General features: G+C 35.5%; 1 protein-coding gene across 1 annotated transcript; it reads right to left on the bottom strand.

Annotated features, from left to right (window-relative positions):
- Positions 1–5,592: 5,592 nt before the first annotated feature.
- NMBR (neuromedin B receptor) lies at positions 5,593–23,280 on the bottom strand. Its single transcript, XM_025861351.2, has 3 exons — positions 22,641–23,280; positions 8,247–8,595; positions 5,593–5,994 (listed from the first exon to the last, which is right to left on the bottom strand). The coding sequence occupies exons 1-3, from the start codon at positions 23,096–23,098 to the stop codon at positions 5,593–5,595; spliced, it is 1,209 nt and encodes a 402-aa protein (XP_025717136.2). The 5' UTR covers positions 23,099–23,280.
- Positions 23,281–24,215: the final 935 nt, after the last annotated feature.

The following is a 24,215-nucleotide window of genomic DNA, read 5'->3' on the forward strand; positions in this document are numbered from 1 at the left end:
TTGGTGATTTGCTGTTTGGATGAATTTATGTTTTTAAGATACGCTAGAAGTGTACACTAAACTCAATTTCCTATTGAACTTTATTATGTATCTGCAAGATACCACACAGTTGTTTAACCAAACTCTTCTTGCTGTTCCGTGGAGAAGCTTTTCTCATTGAAAACCACAAACTTAGGTGAATGAGTAAGTCTAATGGAGACAATAGGGTTATCTTAAAATGATATGTAGGGTTTTTTCCTTCTCCTTCTGCATTCTCATAGGACCATGTTTACATACTCTCTTTTATACAGGCACATTAATAAATGTGCAAAATGATAAAAGTTGGGTCATATTGGTGAGGACTTACATTTTTGGGTTTGAAGAAGTCAGCAAAATAGTACACAAAGTAAATAGATACATTTCTAACATTCAGCAGAAAATTAAAAGCTGTAAGCACCTTCAGGCTCCCAATTAAATTTTTGCAGCATATGAAAACAACAGTTTGAACATCTAGTACTTGATTTTCATTTTTGATTATGTACAATTGCCAAAATACCTCAAGTGATTACAGGTTTCTCATTTCAGATGGTTCTAAGTACCATTAAATATTTCGTAAACTATTTTTAGGTCCCTAATTGGGTTCAATTTATATTATTCTTCTACTCTGAGGAATAAGGGTAAGTATTATCTGTTTGTTGGCCAAGAGGAGAATTAGTTCCCAGAAATAAAATCTTGGTTAAATTTTATTGTACACTACTTCAAACACAAATTACCCACCACAGATTAAGACTTGGCTCTGTATATAAGAAAATTTCCTGTTTGAAATTTTGGTAAGACACAATATGTGGAAAAAAATAGAGCTCTTGGAAGAGCTTGGTAAAATACTTTAGAAAATGAAATGGTGTAAAATGCTGTAACCACAGCATGTAAGTAATGTTTCCTCCAATAACCATTAAAGATCCACTTACAATCAGACTTTCTTTAGCACTCTTGTTACTCTTTTATCACTTTACAAAAGAAATAGTTTTCTGCACTAAAGCTGACCATATTTACTCACACCTTGCCCCTTGATTTGAAAAAGTCTAAGGAAAACGTGCACAAATATTAATTTATTTAAAGTTGAAATACACATGCTTATTCTATCCAAGAGAAGCTTAATGGTTGAAACATTTCATTTCTCAGAAATTCAGTGGAAATATTTCCTGTGTGTGCAATGAAGCCAGTAGTAAAATATTAGTAAATGGAAAAATTATACTTGTTTAAAATCCATTAACTGTTTTACAGCTCTATACAATCATATAAACATTTAAGACGTTCTAACAAGCAAATAGTCAAATAAAATATATGTTTTGGTATCAAAAAAAGTTCCATTAATTTTTATTATTTCTCCTTTTTTTATGTATCATGCACAAAATAGAGAAAGAAATTGGGGGAAGAAATTATGGATCCATATTTTTATATACGAAATTATTTTTATAAAAATATTCATATGGGGGCACCTGGTGGCTTAATCAGTTAAGCACCTGACTCTTGATTTAGGCTCAGGTCATGGTCTCAGCATTGTGAATCTGGCTTAGCGCTAGGTGTGGAACCTCCTTAAGATTTTCTCTCTCTCTCCCTCTGTCCCTCCTTCCCGAGCTCTCTCTCTTAAAAAAAAAAAAAAAAAAAAAAAGAAGTATTCATATGGGTGACGCAGAATTTAAGCTATTATTCTTACTCTAGAATGGATAAACATAGACGCAAAGACCCATTCGTTTTTGTCCTCCATCATCAGGGAACTTCCACATTACACGGAAGAAAATGTTCTCATACTTATTTCTACTTTCCATTCTATCTTTCAATAAATTAACTGAATTTCAGATTCTTGGCAGTACTGACCAGAGATAGAATATATGAATTTGAAGTCAGATAGATAAGAGTTCGACAAGCTCTTCTATTTGCCTACCAGCATATTAACCCCCAGTGTCCACACCCATAGAATGGGAATCAGAATAATGCCTGCCTTTTGAGGTATTCCTGTAAAATACAGGATCTGGCACATAGTAAATTTTTAGTAAATTTTGTTACTTTACTACATGAAGAAAGATAACTTTTAAAATATAATAATAGAAGCTACTCTTATTGAACGCTTGTTATTACGCCAGGAATCATGTGAGTACTTTACATGCATTACCCAATTTAACCCCTACAATATTGTGAACCCATTTCACAGACAAGACAATTAAAAAAGAGCATTCTCTGGTCCCAAGCATTGCAAAGATCCTATCATGCTGTAGTTCTTTTGAAATACACCTGGTTTAAAGAAGAGAATAACATAAAAGGACATTTATCTACGTGAAAAATCAAAATTGAGTGGAATTTGCCTCCATTATGGCAAATATTACCACACTAGACATATTTTTTCCTAATATTACCTTGAAATAAGATACTACTAGACAGAATTATATAAATCAGTAAACTTACTACCTTTTCAAAGGTCTGTTTCACTCTGTTTATTTTAACAAATTTGGTTTTGCATTTTGGTCTACTTCTGACTAATATGCTTAATTAGTTTGATTTCCTTCTGTAGTTTGACTTCATAGATAAATTTAGGATATACTTCTTTTAATTTCACTCTCTGGTATTAAAAACAGTCTTCAAATGCCCAGCAATAAATATAAAAAGCTCAAAAATAAATATGTGAAGCATGTATAAACATATAAAATCCAACGAATGCCAAACCTTGAGCTCTATTCTAATATGAATTCAATCTCATATGTGTGTGAGAGTATGTATGTGTGTATTAAGCATGAAGTTTTGTTTGACTTGAAAAGTATATGAAAAAAGTAAATATTAAATATTTGCCCTCATCATGCTGTATATAGAACATATGCTAATATATTAATTCTCAGGTGTCTCTTCCAAAGAAAATATTTGAGAAAATGGTACAATTCACAGGACTTCTTGAAAATGAGAAATCATTATAGTTAGTGAGTGAATTAGGATTATAACCCAGCAGTGGAGCGCAACAGCCAGATTCAAAACAAAGTTTGCACAGATAATCTTCAACCTGCTTAATTTATGAACAGAGTTCAAAGTATTGACAGAGTCTCCAAACTTCAGGGCTCAACATTAAGAGAAAGTCTGACTTTCAGTATTGATAGCAACCAGAAAGAAAATTTTTAAATGTAGCCAATAAAATAAAAACTTAATAAATAAAATAAAATGCAGACCAAAGTTTGATAATATTGATAATATTATATAATCAGACATGTGGCTACTGTTGAAATTCTTTGTTTAAAAGAGGGTAACTGAAGTTTGGTGCTATTTTTATTCCATTAGTGTCATTACAGAAAAACATTTTTAACAAAATAAGTATAAATTAAAAAAATTTTCTAAAATATCTCCTGAAAAAATGTTTTCATTCCTGAAAAACAAATCAGATAACAGATTATATAAAAACATTATTCCCATAAACTTTAAATTCTCAGGACTTTATAATTAAGATGAATGTATATCCCTTTAGCCTCATATATATATATATATATAGTTTCATACATATATAGCATGTATCTCATAATATATGTGTGTGTGTGTATGAGAAATTAATAGGATCTTGCAAGATATATTTGCATATAGCTTGCAATATCCTTGTATTTACTTTCACCATCACCTTAATACTAACAAAGACAAAGTTTCTGCATGGGCCAAGGATTACCCTTGGTTCTTTAGATTTTAATGGATGAGCCTTAAAAGATTTAAAGACACTCAGAATCCATGTAAAATTTGTGTGTAACATTTTGCATCTTTGTGATGAGTAGATCAATAACTTTTGCAAAGGTTAAGGACAACTAATCCAGATAGAAGAGAGTTACAACTGAATTGTGATGGAATAGTGGGAGCATGCACCATGGTGAAGCATCTGGTTTTAGATCTCACCTTTCCCACAAGGCTGTGTAAATCCTCTTTAACTTTCTTAATATTTCTTTTTTTTAAATAATTTTTTATTGTTATGTTAATCACCATACATTACATCATTAGTTTTTGATGTAGTGTTCCATGATTCATTGTTTGTGCATAACACCCAGTGCTCCACGCAGAATGTGCCCTCTTTAATACCCATCACCAGGCTAACCCATCCCCCCCACCCTAACTTTCTTAATATTTCTGATCTCAATTTTCTAATCTATAAAATAAAGATAATGAGAGGATATATTTCAGAGATGAACTTACCATGAAGTGAATAAAGCCTAAGTTCGGTGCCCTGGCAATGTATTTATGTGATTGGGTATAATTGTGTAAAATTTGCAAAATTGTGTATTTTTAATAGAGATATTCCTCAAATTGTATAACTTCATGCCCTACCAAAAACTGATCTTTCTCTTTTTCATGGTAGGGTTTATACTGAGCATTAAATTAGATAAATAAAAAGGATAAAGCTTTAGGATTATGCCTAGAACAGGGAAAACACTTGATTAATGTTCACTACCATTATTATTATCAACCACCATAAGCAGTTTGCTTGTGTTTATTTTTCCCATTGCTACATACGATTGAATATTTCATATCTTAAAGAGTATGGCTTAGGGGCGTTTAAGAAAGAGCTTAGTATATTAATAGAATTTTCCATTTAGCAAATTTGGAAAGAGAAAGAGTATGAAATATATTAATTCAAATGTTAGACTTACTGGTACAAATTTAAGAAGGGGTAGCTTTTAGAATTTAATCAAGGCCATGTTTGCATTTTGGTGAAATATCTAAAATACTTATTCAGAAAAAACTGTGGTACTACACAGAGTAAACTTGCTTAAATGAGGTCAGATGGCTGTTGCAAGAGGGGATGAGTAAATGATTGATTTCACCAGAATTATACTAATTATCGTATCTATACAGAAACATCTAAATATTCAGGGACTTAGCAATGTATACAAAAATGGCCATGCCATTTTCTAAGTCATAGTTTGGGGACATATGATAACTAATGTAAAATCAATCATATTCATATGATATCTATTTTACTATTCATAATCAAATGTCATCATACCTTTTAATCACACACCTAAAAGTTACAGACATAAGCTATCTCTATAAATTATGATTAATCACACAAAGAATCACAATAAATAAATATTATGGACTTGTGATTAAGCTCTACCTTCTGAATTTTCTATTTTATTTAAACAAAGGAGATAAATACATGCTCTGGTTATGAATAAAATTCACCAGGAAAATATGACTTGTATTTCAAATAATAGGAGTTTGAATATTACCCTCACTGAATCATCAAGTCAATATAGGAATTCATTTCATGCTTCAAGATGAAACAAATTTAAGATAAATACACTAGAGTTGGCTCTAACAACAGCTTAAATCCTGAAGCAAGATTAATTTATACACATGTAGAAGTGCATCTTGGATGACTTTTAACGTGCAATATATATTTTTCAATGTAATTTAAAGTCCTGTTCAGAGAAGAATGCTAGCTGTGTTTGTCTTGCCTTTTCTGAGTCAATCATGAAATCACCTCATGAATTAGCTGAGCAATAGTAAGAATGAGGAAATTGTTTCTTTCTGCTCTGCTCAATAGAGATAGAAAGGTAAGTTCTTTCCAGGTAGTGAGCTGAATGGCTCAAATCACAACGCCACTTCCTGCTTCATGCTGTGCCCATTTAGTAAAACTGAATTGGTCATCATGTTCTTAGCATTGCTTTTCAGAGATGTCATACGCACTGCAGAAGAGTTGGGAAGGTAGCTGGTTGATCTCTCTTGATAGGACTTCCTCCCACAGCAGAACTGGCTATTGAAATGTCTCCTGAAGCTTTCACTGAGTAGATAAAGAGCAAATGGATTGACACAAGAATTGCAAAAGCTCAGAACACGGGCGACTAAGGTGACAATCATGTGGCCTAGAGATGGATCAATCTCATTATAATTGAAAGACCTATACATGTAGAGAATGTGATTTGGAAACCAACAGAAGACAAAGCAGCCCACAAAGACCAGCACAATTTTAGCCAGGCGCTTCCGTGTCTCCATCTGCAAATACAAGGAAACAGTCCCATTGGTTAAAATGAAAATGGAACCATCCACATGCAAAACATCATGGTGCAAAAAGAGTAAAAACTTACCATGGCATGCAAATGCATCCAAAAATACAAAAAATATTTTCCTCAACAAAGTGATAATTTCAACAGTTTAACAAAGCCTGTTTTGGTCATTATACCCTTTCATCTAAAAATATTTGACAGCCTCTACAAGACTAGATGATAAATTGTTAATAAATGGCTATGTCTTCATTTAAAACTGTGACCTATAAAAATTCTGTCTTATTTTTAACTACTTTCCTGTTGCTTACAGTCTTACTGTGTACACTTCAAATATAAATCATTTGTTTGTATTAAATCCACTGAATTAATGAACCACACCATATACTTAAGATTAGATTTTTTTAACCAGGATAATTGAAATAGAGCATGACTTTTTAAATCCTTATTCCACACACACACACACACACACACACACACACACACAAACCTTGAGATTTAAACTTCTGACTCACATAAATCACAACCTTCTGATGTAACTATTATTCTTGTAAGTATTACTATGTTTTACTTGCTTAAATATTTAAATAAGGCAACATGAATGTGAAAACTTAATTTATCAAAGGATATTGAGTGTAGGCAAAATGATATTTTCTGAGCTCAAACTATTGATAGTGAATTAGAATATTCCAAAGAAAAGTGTAGTGAGTGGTGATGGGGGAAGCAAATAAAGGTGCAGTAAGAGGAGGAAAGCAAAATGTGGTACCCCAGATGTATCCTGGTGGCATGAGTTAAGCAACCTGGCAATATTAAGGAGCTCATGGTTATGAATAAATTCATATTATGAAGCAGTGTCCACCCTGCAGGTGGAACATGGGTGCAAGGATTTTAGGGCTACCTATACTTGGAGACTCAAATGCACAGGCAGGCTATTGGCACCGAGAGTACTTCTTACTGATACCAAGCCTAGTTACCCAGCCAGAGTTTATAAGTCCCAATAGAGAAATTCACAAAAACAAGGCAGAACTAAGGCCACTTTAAAAAATAAAAGTGGAGGTGGGAAGGTAAGAGGAACTCAATTTTAGAAACCAAAGCAAAAACTCAAATACCCAAATTGAGATACAAATTGGATCACAAGGCAAAGGAAAAAGTGCATTGAGCCCATGACCTGAATTTTTTTGTTTCAATGATGCTAGATATTTAGATAATAAATCTATTAACTTATCTACAATTACTTTAGTGACTGATTGATTTTTTAACTCTTAAAGATGTGGATCTCTGATGTTGATGGTCATTAATAAGTGGAGGTTACCGTCCATGCAAGAACTCTTTTGAAATTCTGTTGTTGTTGAAGTGTGCAACACCCCAGCCTGTGCCTCCATCTACAACCCAGAAAATTTTAATGCTCTGTCATTCAACTTGCCTTTAAATTGGTGAAGAGCCAACCAAAAGTCCTTGTACCTACGAATCCTTTGGAAGAAGTTCCTCCCGAAGAGTCCACAAAAGCACAACTTGAAACTCTGTCCCACTAGACAACATTTCCATCTATTTGTGGATTGACACAATTTGTTTTACCTTAAGTCAATATCTCTGTATATTCCTTAAGGAAGAAAGACTATGTAAGGTGCATTTGTAATTTTAAATTAGTATATGATTTTTATAGGACAAGCTATAAATTTGAGTTAAAGAAGGTATGACCTCTTAATCACTCTCACCCTTGTTCTCTGCCCTCTGTTCCCAGAGCCCCATTCTGGCATCCTACCCAAATGGCATCCCCAGTTCCCAGACCATGTCCTACAGTCCTTTCCTGATGAATCCTTGTCCAAGACTTTCTGTCATCCTTAATGGGCTAATGGGAGAAGAGACAATAATTAAATAAATGTATACTTGAAATGTGGTAATTTTCTGGTTTATCATGTCATTTTCTGCATGAACATTTGAAGGTAAGGAAAAGCCTTCAAAGACATTAAATTTTAATAGCTCCGGCCCAGATGGCAGAGAAGCTGGACTTCAGTGGACCTCTACAGAGCTATAACATGGCCACATATTGGAGATGCCTCCCCTCCTCCTCCCGGCACAACATCCCTTCTAGTTCAGGTTAATGCAAATCCCGGTGCCCTGTGACTGTTTAATCTTTCACGGTTTTGAGAACCTACGAAATAGAACAGAAAATAGCAGTTACTGCATCTGACCCACACACCCCGAACACACACACACATACACACACACCCCTACCAAGCTTACCCGTTTTTTAGTATGTTCGTTGTATTCTCCGGGAAGATTATGTGCACTTTTAATTAAGGTCTTTGCAATATGATAATAATAAATGCTAATAATAGCAAGTGGTATGAGGAAATAGACCAAGAAGATGAGCACCGAATGAATCTTTGGGTGTAATTCGTCCGTCTGAGGGTAGGGTATGCACGCCGTGAAGTTGCCGTTTTCCAAGCTATCAATGCTTGTCACTTCCGAAAACACTGCCTCCGGAACCGCCAGCAGCACGGAGATCACCCAGATCCCCACCACCTTCACACAGGTCCACAGCACCACCCCGGACGTTTGGATGTCCATGGGGTTGACAATGGCTCTGTACCTGGGAAGACAACACGCCTCACATTACTCTCTTAGAAGGAAAACGTAAAAAGAGGGAGAAAGAGAGAGGAAGGAAGGGGGGAAGAAGATCCTACTTGCTAATACTCCATTATTCCCTAACTGTTTTTTTTTTCCCTAGCTGTTTTGTAGTGTATGGAATATTTCATATCTCCGATGTCTGTCTGTCTACAAGTCATTCCACTGCTTATTTGCACAGCAGACAGGAAGTGAAAGGGAAAGATTTTAAACTGTCATTCCCCAAATTGCATTAATTTGCTTACCTCTTTCACAAGTCTTATTCTAAATCAGTAACACTATAAAGTATCATTTATTGAATATTTTTACTTAAATCATTACATTTTGAAAAAAGGCTCTCAATACTGAAATTGCTCTAATATACAATAACCCTAAAATATAAAATGTCTACAAAATAATGTTACTAAGTTCTATCTTGATACCCATCTTCAGCTTTTGAGCCTGAGTCTCCTACTTGTTTCCTGAGGACATTAGTAAATCTTACAGACTAGTCGAGACTGGGATTTCTGAGGTAATTCAATCATAAGAACTGAAAGAACTGAAGATGAAATGACATTCTGTCTTTGCAGCTCAAATTTATTTCATGTTGAGACCTCATGAAATCCTCTCTTCCTATATAAAACCATCATAATGGTAAAAGGAACTACACTCCAGGACACAGGGCTTAAACAATCCAAACAGCTAACTCAATCACACACTTTTGGGTAATAATAATGCAAACAAACCAAAATTATATGTGAACATCAAGTTTTTATATTTTTCTGAAAGTATTTCAGCTTACAGTATACCTAGAGGTTAACACGAGACAGTAAAAAGCGATTTTAGTCAAACAAATCTGAGCCATTGTCTCATCTCTGATATCCTTTGGAAAATCACTTAAGGTCTTCTTCATCTGTAAGGTGAGGATAAAAACATTTCTCTCAAAGTTTTTTAATTATAAAAAAAACGGAGAGAGCACCTATTACTGTGCCTGCCAATTAGCAGATATTAACCATACCATGACTCTGTACCTTCTCCTTATTTACATTTGATTTAGTCTGGTGTTCTAAAAAACTCAGAATATTTCAAGCACCATAACAAGCAGGTAAGACATTCTGAGGTTCTGTAAAGCTGTTTCCCGTTGCCCACAGGAGAGGAACAGCTCCCAGCCTGAGGGGAGCCTCTCTTTCTCCTTCCTGATTTGCATTAAGTGTCCTTCCCAGGACCTCAATAAGAAAAAGTCCATACTTTTATTTAGAGAGTCTTCCTATGTATAATAAGAAACATATAAATTTTAAAGTAGAACAACAGCAAAGGACCTTGACACCAAATTAAATAAAGAAGCATGCGTAATGCATTTATTTTACCCAGACTTTGCACATGGCACAACACTGTATACATGTGCTCCTTCCCCATTCTGCTTAATTGCATGTTCTTAAGAAACTAAAAGAAGCATTACAATCAGTAACTAGAATGAACTGTTTTTTCTGTTTCTTTTAAATTTCTTATTAGATTAATACATTCAAAGAAGTTTTGTTTTGTTTTTGTTTTTGTTTTAAGCAGAGAGCACTACGAGCCTACAAAGAACAATAGAAGCCCCTGATTTCATTTCAGGTCCTGCTCCTGGGTTGAACCAATTTCACATCATTACCTCCATATGTCTAAGAAATGTCCTCCTGCTACTGTCTCTTGAAATAAATATTATTGACATTTGCTCTTGACATCCTGTTATGAAAGGTGAAGATTTTCTCTCTTATACCACCTTTATTCTTCCCATTACCAACTTCCTGATTTAGTATGCTATATTCAGTGTTTATATAATAGTCCCTATACTGTTATTATGACTAAACAACTGTCTCTCACTGCAGGATTAAGTAATATGTTATGCTTTCTTTCTTAAACATGTCACTGATTTATCTAGAGTTGCTACTTGATCATTGTTTTGTTTGCATAATTTTCCATGTTCCTGTTACTTTTTTAAAAATGTTTAAATTTAAATGTTTAAATTAAATTTAAAAATGTTTAAATTAAATTAAATTTAAAATGTTCTTCCACCACCTTGTTGAATAATTGGAGTCCCAGTGCTTGAATCTCAATTCCTCTTTCTTAGTCTTTTACTTTATCAAGCTCATCTCCACCTTCTTTTTGGTTTTACTTTCTAAGATACTTTTTGGTTTTACTTTCTAAGATACTTTATTAGCTTTAGCTTCCATTCTTTCTTCTGATTTTTTAAATTTCTGCTATCATATTTTTAATTTCTAGAAGTTCTTTCTAGTTTTCAAGTCACTCTTTTGCACAGCATCCTATTCTTATGAATATATGTTCTTATTACATATCTATGGAACTAATTCAGAAAATTTTGTTTACTTCTCTTTCTAGTATAGTTTCAATAATGGCTAACAATAATAGTAGAACACCTTCTCCAAAGTTTCAAGCAAAAAAATTTTTTTTCTCATAATAAAATCCAAGTATTGAATAACTATTAGAAGAAAACTGTTCCCTTCACAGAGTCCAGTAACTATATTTTAGTACCAATATACGTTATTTTCACTGTGAATCCATTTTTTCTTTTTACATGTTCAGATGTCACTCTTTGCTTTCTTTTTTTAACATTAATTGCAAGCTGTTATTCTTGGAATTCATGGAAATGTAATTAAAGCAGATATTAAACAAACAAAAAACAAACTAATACATTCAAAGAGTTTTATTTGTTTGGTTTCTTTATGCTAGAATTTCTCCTCAAAAGTTAGATATCTACTACCTGCCAACTCATATTTAAGATCAAAGTACAGAAAGCTGACGGTAAATTCTTTTGTACATGGAGGAGATGAGAAATGACCAGAGAAATTTTGGGGGTGATAATTACTAAAAATTGATCAATTAACTAGATTTCCTTGTTAGATTTCAGAAAACTCAAAGAATATTCTGAAATTTCTTTTGTGGATTTAAAAAGAAGGAAAGCAGGGGCTCCTGGGTGGCTCAGTCAGTTAAGCATCTGCCTTTGGCTCAGGTCATGATCTCAGGGTCCTGGGAACAAGCCCAGTATCAGGCTCCCTGCTCAGCAGGGAGTCTGCTTCTCCCTTTCCCTCTGCCTCTACCCCTGACTCATGCTGTCTCTCTCTCTCTCTCTCTCTCTCTCTCAAATAAATAAATAAATTCTTCAAAAAAAGAGGGGGGAGGAAAACAAATGTCACTCCCCTCCCCTTATTCCCACCGCATATCTAACCACATAAACATAAAGCATGTTAGGGAAACTGCGAGGAGGAATGAAAGTTATAACTCTTTCATTCTGACAAGATTGCCATAGTGGAGCTAGCAACAGATCTAGAATTCTTGTTTTAGGAGAAGCAAGAAACCTAGTAGGAATGCTAGACATGGGTACAGAAGGCCTTTCCAACAGGGACGATTCCTGGTCATGTCCTGTAAGGAAGGGAAATAGACTTTGGATCTTTCCTTAAATGACATACATGTAATGGAAAGGGGAGTACTGACAATTCTATAAAGCTAGAAATCACAGTTTGCAATAGATTACTTAAGTGTCATTATTAGTACTTAAACACCACATAATTGCCAAAGAATAAGTTTTACATTAATGTTTCATGTGCATCTTTGAAAGGATAAAAAGTCAAGCAATACAGTGCAAATTAGTATGGACATGTTTAATCATCTTTCCTTCAAATATTTTTTTAAAATGTAGGAATGAAACAGTCCCTCAGTATGCAAACTACCTCATTAAATTTAGAAGCATAACAGATATGTATGAAAAGCTATGTGTTTTTTTCATTCAGATGGTCTCTGAAAGGTATCCCTAATGGAAAACTAGAAAATAATCAATCAAAAGGGATTAAAGAAAACATAATTACCATTTCTGTATTAAATATTAATAAATAGTATGCTTCATTAATTTCTGTTTTGAATCTTGCCTTATCATATCTGTGTATAGTCTAAATTTAATGTAAAGGGATAATGGAATATAATCATATTATAAAATATATAATGAAAATTAGATCATTTTAGCTTATATAAAGTCATCTCAATATCTCAAAATCTCCAAGTACACATTTCTATAAACCTACTAGTTACATTATCCATAGTTTCTTTTTTTTTTTCTTATCATAGTTTCATTTATCAGAGGCCAACAAAGAGTTCAAATGTGAACAATCTGACAAAGGAGAGAAAGGTATTGTGGAAGCAAGAGAAAGAGAAAATTTCAAAAAGAAGTATAGACCCTCTGTGTCAAATACTATGTAAAAACAAAAACAGAAACTTCCTTTTGCTTACTGTTGTGTCTAAAGTGCATAACACAATGCCTGACCCATAGTCATTTCTCAATGAACATTTGTTGAACTAATAAGGAAATGTGGTCTGAGCAGCAAGGAGATCACTTATGAAAAGCAGTTTTGGTAGAGTGGAGTGGTCGTTGGATAGTAGGTTAAGGCGAGAATGGACGTTAGAGATGGAGACACAGTCTAGTCCAGTGATGCCCAAGCTGAATCAATATTCAGAATGACCTGGAGCTGAAAACAGATAAAGTATTAGGTTTTTCCCTAGACTTACTGGCACAGAGTCTCTAGGATGTAAAAATATGAGGTTCTGCATTTTACTAAGATTTTCAAATGATTCTGAATATAAACCAGGTTTAGAAATCACCTTTCAAGAAGATTGACTGTGGCAGTGTGCATCTTTCCACAAGACCCCCATGAGCTTGTCTGGTGCAAAGGGCACACATTCATCAGCGGAGAGTATCTGGAATCCAGCGAAAGTTCAGTGTTAAGAATTAGATGCCTGCCCTTTACAATATGTCACATCATGTTTTCCTTTTTTTTTTAAGATTTATTTATTTATTTGAGAGAGAGAGAGAGTGCACACAAGCAGGGGGAAGGGCAGAAGGGGAGGGAGAGAGAGAATCTCAAGCAGACTCCCTGCTGAGCATGGAGCCTGATGCAGGGCTCCATCCCAGGACACTGAGATCATGACCTCAGCCAAAATCAAGAGTCAGCCACTTAACCAACTGAACCACCCAGGTGCCCCACATCATGTTTTATTATTTTAATTCAATTAGCCAACTTATAGTACATCATCAGTTTTTGATATAATGTTCAATGATTCATTAGTTGCATATAACAGCCAGTGTTCACCACATCATGTTTTAAACATATTTGTAGCTTGTAGCAGTAAAACTTTTTGTGAATAAAATTAATAAATTTATTATTTAAAAATATCTATTCAAGATCATAGACAGAATGTCTAAAACAATAATCTTTTTTAAAAAATGTAATAAGTGGGATGCCACTTTGGAAAGAATGAGAAATACAGGATTCAATTACAGAGGGCTCAGCAATTCCATTTGTTTTTTACACTCCCCCCCAAATTACTTTGTTCTTAACCCATTAAAGTGTATGATTTAAATGACATATGAAAGTGGCACGAGGAGGAGAATGACAGTGACGAATCGTGTTGGTGAAGGCAACAGGTTGGAACCAACCAGCCTATGAGTAAAGGAATTGGAGAAGGCCTAGAGAAGGTACAGAGCTCATTTTCATTAATTTTACGGTAGGCTCATTTTGTTCTCCACTTTAATGTCTATTATCTAATAATTAACTGCATATGTGAATAAATATTGGTTTGAATTAATGGGTTATTTGTCATCCTGACACATAGCTGGCATAATATAAGTAGTTACACAGCTACATACTGTTTAAAAATGCTTTCACATTAATTATGTCAATTGATAAAATAATCCTGTGCAGTAAACTTAAAGTACCCATTTTACAGAAAATCTCTTTGAGATTAGAGGATTAAATGATGTTGAAATGATAGCCGGTAGGCAGATGACTCAGGATTCACACAAGACTATCTTGTGACTTCAGTCTATATTTGTTCAGTTTATGGCACATCGCAGAAGATGCAACTGAAAAATTAAATGCTTTATCTATTCTATTCATTTTTAGACATTTGATCTCCTTGTCCTTTGAAAGTCAGTGGTATTTAAATGGAAAGACTTGACTTACGTCTGTAATCACATTTTCTCGATTGAATGATCATTTTTATGGGAGTAACTAAGCCTCAATAGTACTAGCAAGTAACATTTCATATTTTTTAAAGATTTTATTTATTTATTTATTTATTTATTTATTTATTTATTTATTTATTTATCTATCTGACAGAGAGAGAGAGAAAGCACAAGCAGGTGGAGCAGCAGAGGGAGAGGGTGAGGGAGAAGGAGGCTCCCCACCGAGCAGGGAGCACAACAATGTGGGGCTCGATCCCAGGACCCTGGGATCATGACCTGAGCCAAAGGCAGACGCTTAACCATCTGAGCCACCCAGGTGCCCCCATTTCATATTTTTTAAGTCATCTCTAACAAATGCATTTTCATCAAATCAATGTAAATACCTACAGTCACCTCCAGGTCACGTTCTCATAATCTAAAACTGGCTTCTTATGAGATGTTTAATTCTTGGTTGTCTCTTAAAATGTGATTCTCTCCCCAAAATTAATTTAAATTAAATCACAATTATTAAAATTTTCATTTTTAAAATGTTCCCCTCAAACTTCCACAAACAATAAAAGTAAAGAAAGTCTACGTTGAAAGTTGAAAGGATATTCTTAATGAAAATCTACAGAAGACAAAAATCAAAACCTAATGGCAAATAGAAGAATCAAGGGCTAGGGATAAATAAACAGTTAGCAATTATTCTTGTTCGCCTTGAAGATCCATGAGTAACTGGAAATAGAAAATACTGCCCAGAACCTCAATAAATCAGTGGTGTTCACAAAGATAGGCTATGAACCTAATAACAACGAGTATTTTGTATCAATAATTAAAACAATAAGTTAAGAGACAGCTCATTAAGTTTGAACCTAGCAATATTAAGCTGGTTCATCACTTTGGAGCCTGGATTAAAACTGAAAATAACATTGATCATACAAAAACAAGTAAGAATACAGGAACAAAAACAACAGTAAAAAAAAGTAAATGTAATGAAGACATGTATCTTTTTGTATAGAAAATAAACAAATGAACTTTCCAGTTACCAGTTGTCAGTATATTTGGGATGTGGGTGGAGTTCTCCATAGAACTGAAAATAATCTACTGGCTATATAAATATTATCTAAAACCTATATATTGATTCAGAAGTAGACATAATAATGGAAAGTAAATATACAAATATAGCATATAACTATCTTGTGCTGAATATTCAATCAACTGCTTCCAGAAGAGAATCACATCCACCTCATATCAACATCAACTTTTCCAGAAATACAATAAATAAACAAGTCAGGACTAACTAAAAAAATTTAAGTGAGAACTTATTGAATGGAATATTCTACAACCACAATAAAGGACGAGATCATGCCATTTGTGACAACATGGATGGACATAGTATTACGCTAAGAGAAATAAGTCAGATTGAGAAAGAAAAATACCATATGATTTCTTTCATGTGTGGATCCTGAGAAACAAAACAAATGAATAAAAAAATCAAAAAGCAGAATCAGATCTATAAATACGGAGAATGAGCTAATGGTTGCCAGAGGGAAGTGAGGTGAGGGGATGAGCAAAATGGGTGAAGGAGGGTGGGAGATACGGGTTTCCAGTTGTGCAATGAATGTCATGAGAATCAAAGGAACAGCATAGGGAATATAATCAATGTTATTGTAATAACTTTGCATTGTGACAGATGGTAGCTACACTTGTAGTGAGCAATAGAATAATGTATAGAGAAGTTGACTCACTATGTTATACACCTGAAACTAATATAACATTGTATATCAACTATACTCAAATTTTAATTTTTTTAAAAAAAGAACTTGTGGAGGGATGGGGTGGCTGGGTGATAGACATTGGAGAGGGTATGTGCTATTGTGAGTGCTGTGAATTGTTTAAGACTGTTCAATCACAGACCTGTACCACTGAAACAAATAATACATTATATGTTAGAAGAAGAAGAAGAAGAAGAAGAAGAAGAAGAAGAAGAAGAAGAAGAAGAAGAAGAAGAAGAAGAAGAAGGAGAAGAAGATAGTAGGAAGGGAAAAATGAAGGGGGGGAAATCGGAGGGGGAAACGAACCATGAGAGACTATGGACTCTGAGAAACAAACTGAGGGTTCTAGAGGGGAGGGGGTGGGGGATGGGTTAGCCTGGTGATGGGTATTAAAGAGGGCACGTTCTGCATGGAGCACTGGGTGTTACACGCGAACAATGAATCATGGAACACCAGATCAAAAACTAATGGTGTAATGTATGGTGATTAACATAACATAATAAAATAAAATAAAAAAAGAACTTGCTGAGAATGAGAAAATAAAAATGCAATTAAAAATTTTAAAAGACCTTGGAGACTGGTCAACACTCCTCAGGAATCAGAAACTGGAAGAACAAAAGTAAATTGTTATTTTCATTCCTGAAACACACACAGGAACTGTACTGCTGGGACAAGTAACAATAAGGAAAGTGTTGTTGAACTTCATTGTCTCACCTCCTGGCTCAACCAGAGCAGATGGCCCCTATCTAAATGTAGCACCACAGGCAAAAGACTGACAGATACATCTTAGAGAGTCTTTGTTTCCACTTAGAAGTGGGCCAAATAGAATCAGCATAAATTATTAACTGAAAGACTTGTCTGAGCTGTTGCAACATGGAATAGAGTGATAAGTAGAGCCCCAGAGACAGAATTCACCCTCCAGCTGCCTCACCAATATTAGTGTCCCTTCTCCTCTTTTGGTCTTTCTCCATTCAATACCCAGGTAGGGAAATAATAGGACCCTAGCTATAGTCCCTCAGCTCTACAGTTGAAGACATTATTAAATGTCATAATTAAATAACCACCTAAGAGTATGTGTTTTGCATTATTTTATCATCTTCTCCAACTAGAACATCTGACCCTAACAAAGGCGGGACTAGCACCCATATTCCTGGTGCATTCCTTCTTATTTATAGTGTGTCCCAAAAGTTTCAGATCAAGGTGAGTGAATAATCTTCAAAAACTATAAATTTTTCTCAAAAGCTAGAAGCATGTGAGACCAATGAATAAAAGATATCTGACTTATTGGAGTTAAATATAGCAACTTTTGTTTAACAAAAAAAATACAAATTAAAATTAAAAACTAATAAATTAAGTGCAGGTTATAATTTATCCTGTTTTATGACTATATAAAAGTAACACTGAGCACTTCTTATGGAAAAAATGCCCTTTTTGCATCGGCAGATAGAATGCTTGCAGACAAACATATGACTCACATTTTGTGATAGTATAAGTCAACTTAAAGTCTTCAACTTTTATTTTTCCTCTACCTGGGTTTCCTTCCTTTTTTATGTCGTTGTATGTTGTTTGTATCTTTATTTTTAAGCTCCCTTAAATTCTTTTGGAACAAGTTGACAATAAAAAAGTCCTCACTCCAGTAAAAGGGCAAGTGGGGAGTATTCTCTTAGGAGGTACTGCCAGTCTGAACTCTCCAGAAGAGTAGAGAAATACACTCAAAGTGCTAATGTCAGCACAGAGAAGCAAAGGCTTCTCACATACTACCCAGGGCTCCAGACCAAAGAAGAAATCATCTGCAGTCTGGGCCAGCTGGTTAATCAGTATCTGAGCTTCGGTCAGGAGTTTTGGTGAAAACCCAGCAAACAGATTATGGCATTCCCCCTCCCCCTCCCCCTCCCCCATTACTGGACTGAGACTGATAAAAACGCTTCTGACAGCCTAGGAAGTGTAGATCCAGGGCCTACATTTGATCTATTTCACTATTTTAACAAATAATTATACTAAAGAGAGTATCTGTTTGAATTGGTATAATATCCAAATAATGTTAATGATTCAAGGTTCCTACCTAACATAACTAGCTCAGTTATGGAATTAAATCTGATTATCTTAACTAGCAAACAAAAGCTTGAAACCATTCATATTTTAGCACTTTACTCAGATTTGGTGCAAAATTATTTTTGCATTCAATCCAACATTGGCTTTAATAACAGAAAAACAACATGGTCTGATACATTAAATCAATATTAAATTCACTTTTATTTTTATAGATTTTTAATATTTAATTTATAAATGCATTTTAATTAACACATAAAAAAGAATAAGATATCTAGTTTTACATTTGTAAATATATAAAATTATAAAGTTTACAGTTCAGCACTAGGAATTTGAGAAATTTTTCCTGTAAAAAAAAAAAAGAACTCATTCTTAAAAGTTATTTGCATTCCAATTAGGGGCTTTTAGAGGCCAAAATGTCTTCAAAAATCAAAGAAATTGTATTCTAAACTTGGAAATGAAGCTACTGTAATAGATAGTGACGGAGAGATCTATAATGCCAGCCATAGACAAATTATGTTTATGGGACTCCACCTACTCAGTATCACAGCATATAGGTGAGTGTGTGAGTGTGTGAGTGTGTGTGTGTGAGTGTGTGTGTATGTGTGTGTGTGTGTAGAACTGTGAAAAACATAATACCACAGAGAATATGCAAGTGCCTGTAATTAGCTATTTAATGTGAGCCAGCAAAAAAGTACATTTTGAAAATACAAAAAAATTCATCAAGATAAAAGTAGAAAACAAACTGAGGTCACAATTCTCACCATCTCAAGACCATGCTGTATATCCCCCTCACACTCTGGCTGTGATGTCTCTGAAGCACATCTACGGTGGACACAAATGACCTCTCCTAAAGAATTATCAGTTGAAACTTCTCGAAAAAGTTTGGAAAGCCCAGGATTAATAATCTCGAGTACCAAAAGTGTCACCCACACAACCCTTCCGCCCTATCAACAAGGTGATTTAGGCCCTCAAGGTAGATTCATAAGTATTATATTTCTTATTTCAGTCTCTGCTCTCTATAACATTGAAGTCCACATCACATTCGGATATGCTTTCTGAAATAGAATTATCTTCCTGTTCCTTTTTCGACATCACTGTGATCTCTACTTCTAAATTCTCTATCTTTATTTTCTTAAGCAAAGACACTTAAGCCATCTCATGAAAATAGGAGATTTGGTTTAACAATTTAAAAACTCCAATAACAGGGTTTTGGGGCTTTGTGTGTGCGTGTGTGTTTTGTTTTGTTTTAGTTTTCCTGTTGCTACAACTACTCCTTAATCTTGACTTTGAGATGTTTCTTTTATTTTACAATCACATTTTTATGATGTTCTTTGCTTTTGTTGAATCTAATGAATCAGCTTTTGCAATCATTTTTCCTTTTTTACTCTTGGGTGCTTTGTTTCAAACTGAACTTTTCAGTCTACCATTAGTAGGAAAGATCATTAATAATTTCTTAAGATTAGAAAAGCAATAATGTGGCTTAATGTAAAGAGTATGGGCTTTGAACTGAGCTCAAAGGCTAGCTCCATCATTGTAAGATCATGAAAATGCTGCCTAATTTCAAGAGTTAGTATTCTTCACTTCAAAATGGCAATAATATTAATACCTACTTCATAGTGTTGTGAGGGTAATAAACTCACACACAAATAAGCACAGTGCTAAGGGAGATTAGTCTTCTACTTGTTATCAAACTGACAGGAAATCAAAATATTTGCTTAAATAAAATGTGAGGAGATCAAGTACTTATCAACAGTTGATTACTATGCTCTGGAAGAAAAGTAGACATGTAGACAATATAGAGCAAAACATTTCCAAACCATTTTAATTGAATATTGGGATGTATTGGGTCATTTCATCACCAGGGATTCCAGTTCCTTAGTTTATATTTCCAAAACATGCACTAATAGGCGAATCTGGACCAAGTAGAAGAGGCAACCCAGCTTTTTTTATCCTTAATAAGTTATCCGTGCTGCATTTACAGAGTACTTGACACACATAACAAACCAAAAAAGTCAGTAAATACATGAGGAATAGCATGTTCTCTCAGCTTGGTCAGAGCCAATTTACCTGTGGGTCTCCATGATAATAGGTTGAGAAAAATGGCATGAAATAAACTCAAGCCTTGGATCTTGCTACTCTTGGAATTAAAGCACAACGATAGTAATTTTAACTAGCGTAGTGATAGCTATTCGTTAAGTTTTATTCTAATCATTAAGTAGAATTCTTTTAACTTTCTAATTAAAATAGGTCCTATAAGAAAGGGCAGCTAAACTAAAAAGTCATGTTTTAATTATAGGAGTCAAAGAAAACTTCATAAAAGGTGATAGAAATGGTGTCATATTAGCAAGATGAGGTGCATCATTTACCCAAAGTCACCTATTTTTATAGGAATGTGGTTTTAGAAAGAATATGACACAAACCAAAAAGTCAATAATATTTGGTTTAAAAGGACAGAAGCTCTCAACTTCCCAGGATTATTGTCTTTCCTTCAATGAAGAACAGCTCTTCAATGCCAGAGTGATGGAAGGGTATTATTGAAAATACCAGGAAATTTAGATGGACTCATTTTCCATTAATAACAACATGTAAATTGAAGAAGAGGAGAGTGACCACCACCTTAATCGTCCAAGTCCAGCTGTTTGTCTAAATAGCTTAGACATACCCCATCCCCAAGGGAATTAGACCAGGGTTCCATGCACAGTTGCCTAATTGGACATTTTATCCCCACCCCCATTCAGACATCCCTCCTGCTTAAAGGCCTGAAAGCGTGATCATAAACAGACTGAGGTAGGGGCACTGGACCAGGAGTCAGCTGGCCTGGATTCTTCTCTCTGCTCTGCCAAGGGAACTTACATTCCCTGGGCCTCAGTATCTTCACCTGGAGAATGCCATAGCTAAACTTAGCTGATCTGCAAAGTTGAACAGCGGACACTTCCCCAAGTTTAAAATATGTGAAAAGCAGATTTGATATCAAAAAAAATCGGAGGGGGAGACGAACCATGAAATACTATGGACTCTGAGAAACAAACTGAGGGTTCTAGAGGGGACGGGGGTGGGGGGATGGGTTAGCCTGGTGATGGGTATTAAAGAGGGCACTACTGAATGGAGCACTGGGTGTTATACACAAACCATGAATCATGGAAAACTGCATCAAAAACTAATGATGTAATGTATGGTGATTAACATAACATAATAATAATAAAAAAACAACTAATGATGTAATGTATGGTGATTAACATAACATAATAAAAAAAAAGCCTCCATAAAACTCCAAAAGGATGGGGTTTGGAGAGCTTCCAAGCTGGTGAACACATGGAGGTGTTGGGTGAGTGGTGTACCTAGAGAGAGCATGTGCATGGAGGCACTGTGCCCCTTCCCATGTACCTTGCCCTATGTACTCATCATCTGGCTGTTCATTGGTATCCTTTATAATAAACTGGTAAGCATAAGTAAATGTTTCTCTAAAAAAAAAAGATACTGTTTTAAAGAAAATTAAATATAATCAATATGAATTTGTCTTGATTTATGAAATAAAATGTATTTTAAATGTCAAAAAATGTATTTTTACAGCACCATTTTAAGACACTAAAATTGGGTACCTACCTGTTGGGGGGGTCACTTGACTTGAGGTATTAAAACAAGAATGTATAGTCATCTGTCTGAAGAGCATTTACTATTGTAGTTGTTTGACTTCAAATAGATACCAGAATTTAGTTAATAAGTGTAAAAAATGTTTCCCCCATATTTGAAAAAACCTCAAAATCAAATATTTCCCTAATATTGAGTCAGACTTTCTTACCTATCAGGTTACTAAGGTACTGAATAAGGAAAGTGCACTTCTAAAATTTGGGCACACAAGAAAAGTTTCTACATGATAGTTGCACCGCTGCCGAATTTTTCTACAACTTTTCTATGAAATAGATAATAAAGATTTCCAATGTGCAGGGGAGGAGGAAGACCAGCATATGCAATTTTAAAACTGCTTTCAAACCAAGGCAATATTAATTATTTTAAAAGTAATAATTTTCTTATATATATTTTCAAGCTTCACATCTCAGTCGTTTTAACTCTTTTACTCTAATTCCCAGATACATTCTCTCTCCCTCTCTCCTTGCCCATCCCCAGCCTTTCCAAACTACCCCCCAACCCTGGGGCACTCCTACCCCTCTCCACCTCTTTTCCAGACCACGCCTCCACTACCTGCGCCCCTACCTGTCGGCGCTGAGGGCAGTGAGAGTGAACACGGAAACCCCCACGGAGGTGAGCTGGATGACAGGGATCAGTTTGCATCCCACCTTCCCAAACATCCACTCGTCAAAGAAGTAGCGTGAGGCATCCACCGGGACGCAGGTGAGAAGCAGGAGCAAGTCCCCAGCGGCTAGGTTAGAGATGAAGATGTTGGGGACGCTCCTCATGGTGCTGTTGGTGATGAAGATCTTCACCAGCATGATGTTGCCCAGCAAGCCCACCGTGATGATGAGCAGGTAGAGGGACGGGATCACGCAGCGGATCGCGAACTTGGCGCTGGTCCCATCCGAGGCGGGCAGGAAGTCCCTCTCCGACACCCCGGTAACGAAGCCGCTTGGATTCTCGTCTGCGGTCTGGGAGAGGTTGCAAAGAGACTTGGGGGGCATGTTCTCCTTTCCAAAAGAGTCCACTGGAGTTTTCATGCGCGCAGGTGCCCTGAAAAGTGCAACACACACTGGGGCTTAATCCATTTCCCTGTCACAGGCACAAGTTTACTGCCTGGGGCGAGCTAGTCACACTGCCGCGTCCCAAAGAGGAACGGGCCTTGGGGAGAAATCTGTCCACGCTCTTATGCTTCACTTCTGGAAGGGGCACATTGGCGCCTGCTGACTCCAAATTAAAAAGAAAAGAAAAGAAAAGAAAAAAAGGCAAAGCAGTTGCGTCTTTGTTCTAATCCTCAGTGGTTTATTTTCCTTTATAGCTAGCGGAGAACAGTCCTTTTGTGAACAAAGATTTATCCCTCTGGAATTAATAAAAGTACCTGCCCCACAGTTCGCGGGGAGGGGAGGAAGTCATCCTGCCGCTGACCAGTGAACCGCAGCTGATACCTTGGGCGGGCACTTTGCTCTTTCCACAGCTTTGCTCTTGTTTCTCGGCAGTTCCTGCTGGCATGTGCGGAATTGGAGGGGGTCTGAGTCCTCCTCTCTCTCACTCTGCGCCCCTACACAGTTCCATCCTCACCCGCCTCCGAGCGGGAGGAGCCCCAGACAGTTTGGGAACCTCCGAATTCAGGGACTGAGCCGGCAAGGCCCTGACACTGGAAAACTGAATTTAGGAAAAAGAATAAGTGACAAAGGATGGAGCAATTGAATGGAATTCCCTCCCCACTCTTCTTCCTTGACCCAATTTTTTTCACCTCAAACAGGGAAACTCTTTCCAATAGCTGGCGTATTAGTTTTAAACATATTTTATTGAACTATAGAATGCACACGGTACACAATTCTTAAATGTACAGCTTAATCTAACCACCAATCAGAACCTACAATCTAACCACTATCCCTTGAAGTGACCATTATTTATTCTGCCTTTTATCATCTGAGATTAGCTTGCTGCTTTTGAGCATCTTATAAATGGAACCATAAAGCATTTAATCTTGTGTCCAGTTTCTTTCACTCAACATTATATCTGTGAAACCCACTCATGATTTTGTGTGTAGCATTTTTCATTGCCACAGAGTATTCTAGTATAAACATACCACTGTATTTATCCCTTCTAATGTTGACGTTTGGATTCTTTATAGTTTTAGCTAATTTGGACAAT

Source organism: Callorhinus ursinus, unplaced genomic scaffold (assembly GCF_003265705.2).
Source record: "Callorhinus ursinus isolate GAN/ISIS: 27379988/994484 unplaced genomic scaffold, GSC_fseal_2.0 scaffold6, whole genome shotgun sequence".
NCBI lineage: Eukaryota > Metazoa > Chordata > Mammalia > Carnivora > Otariidae > Callorhinus > Callorhinus ursinus.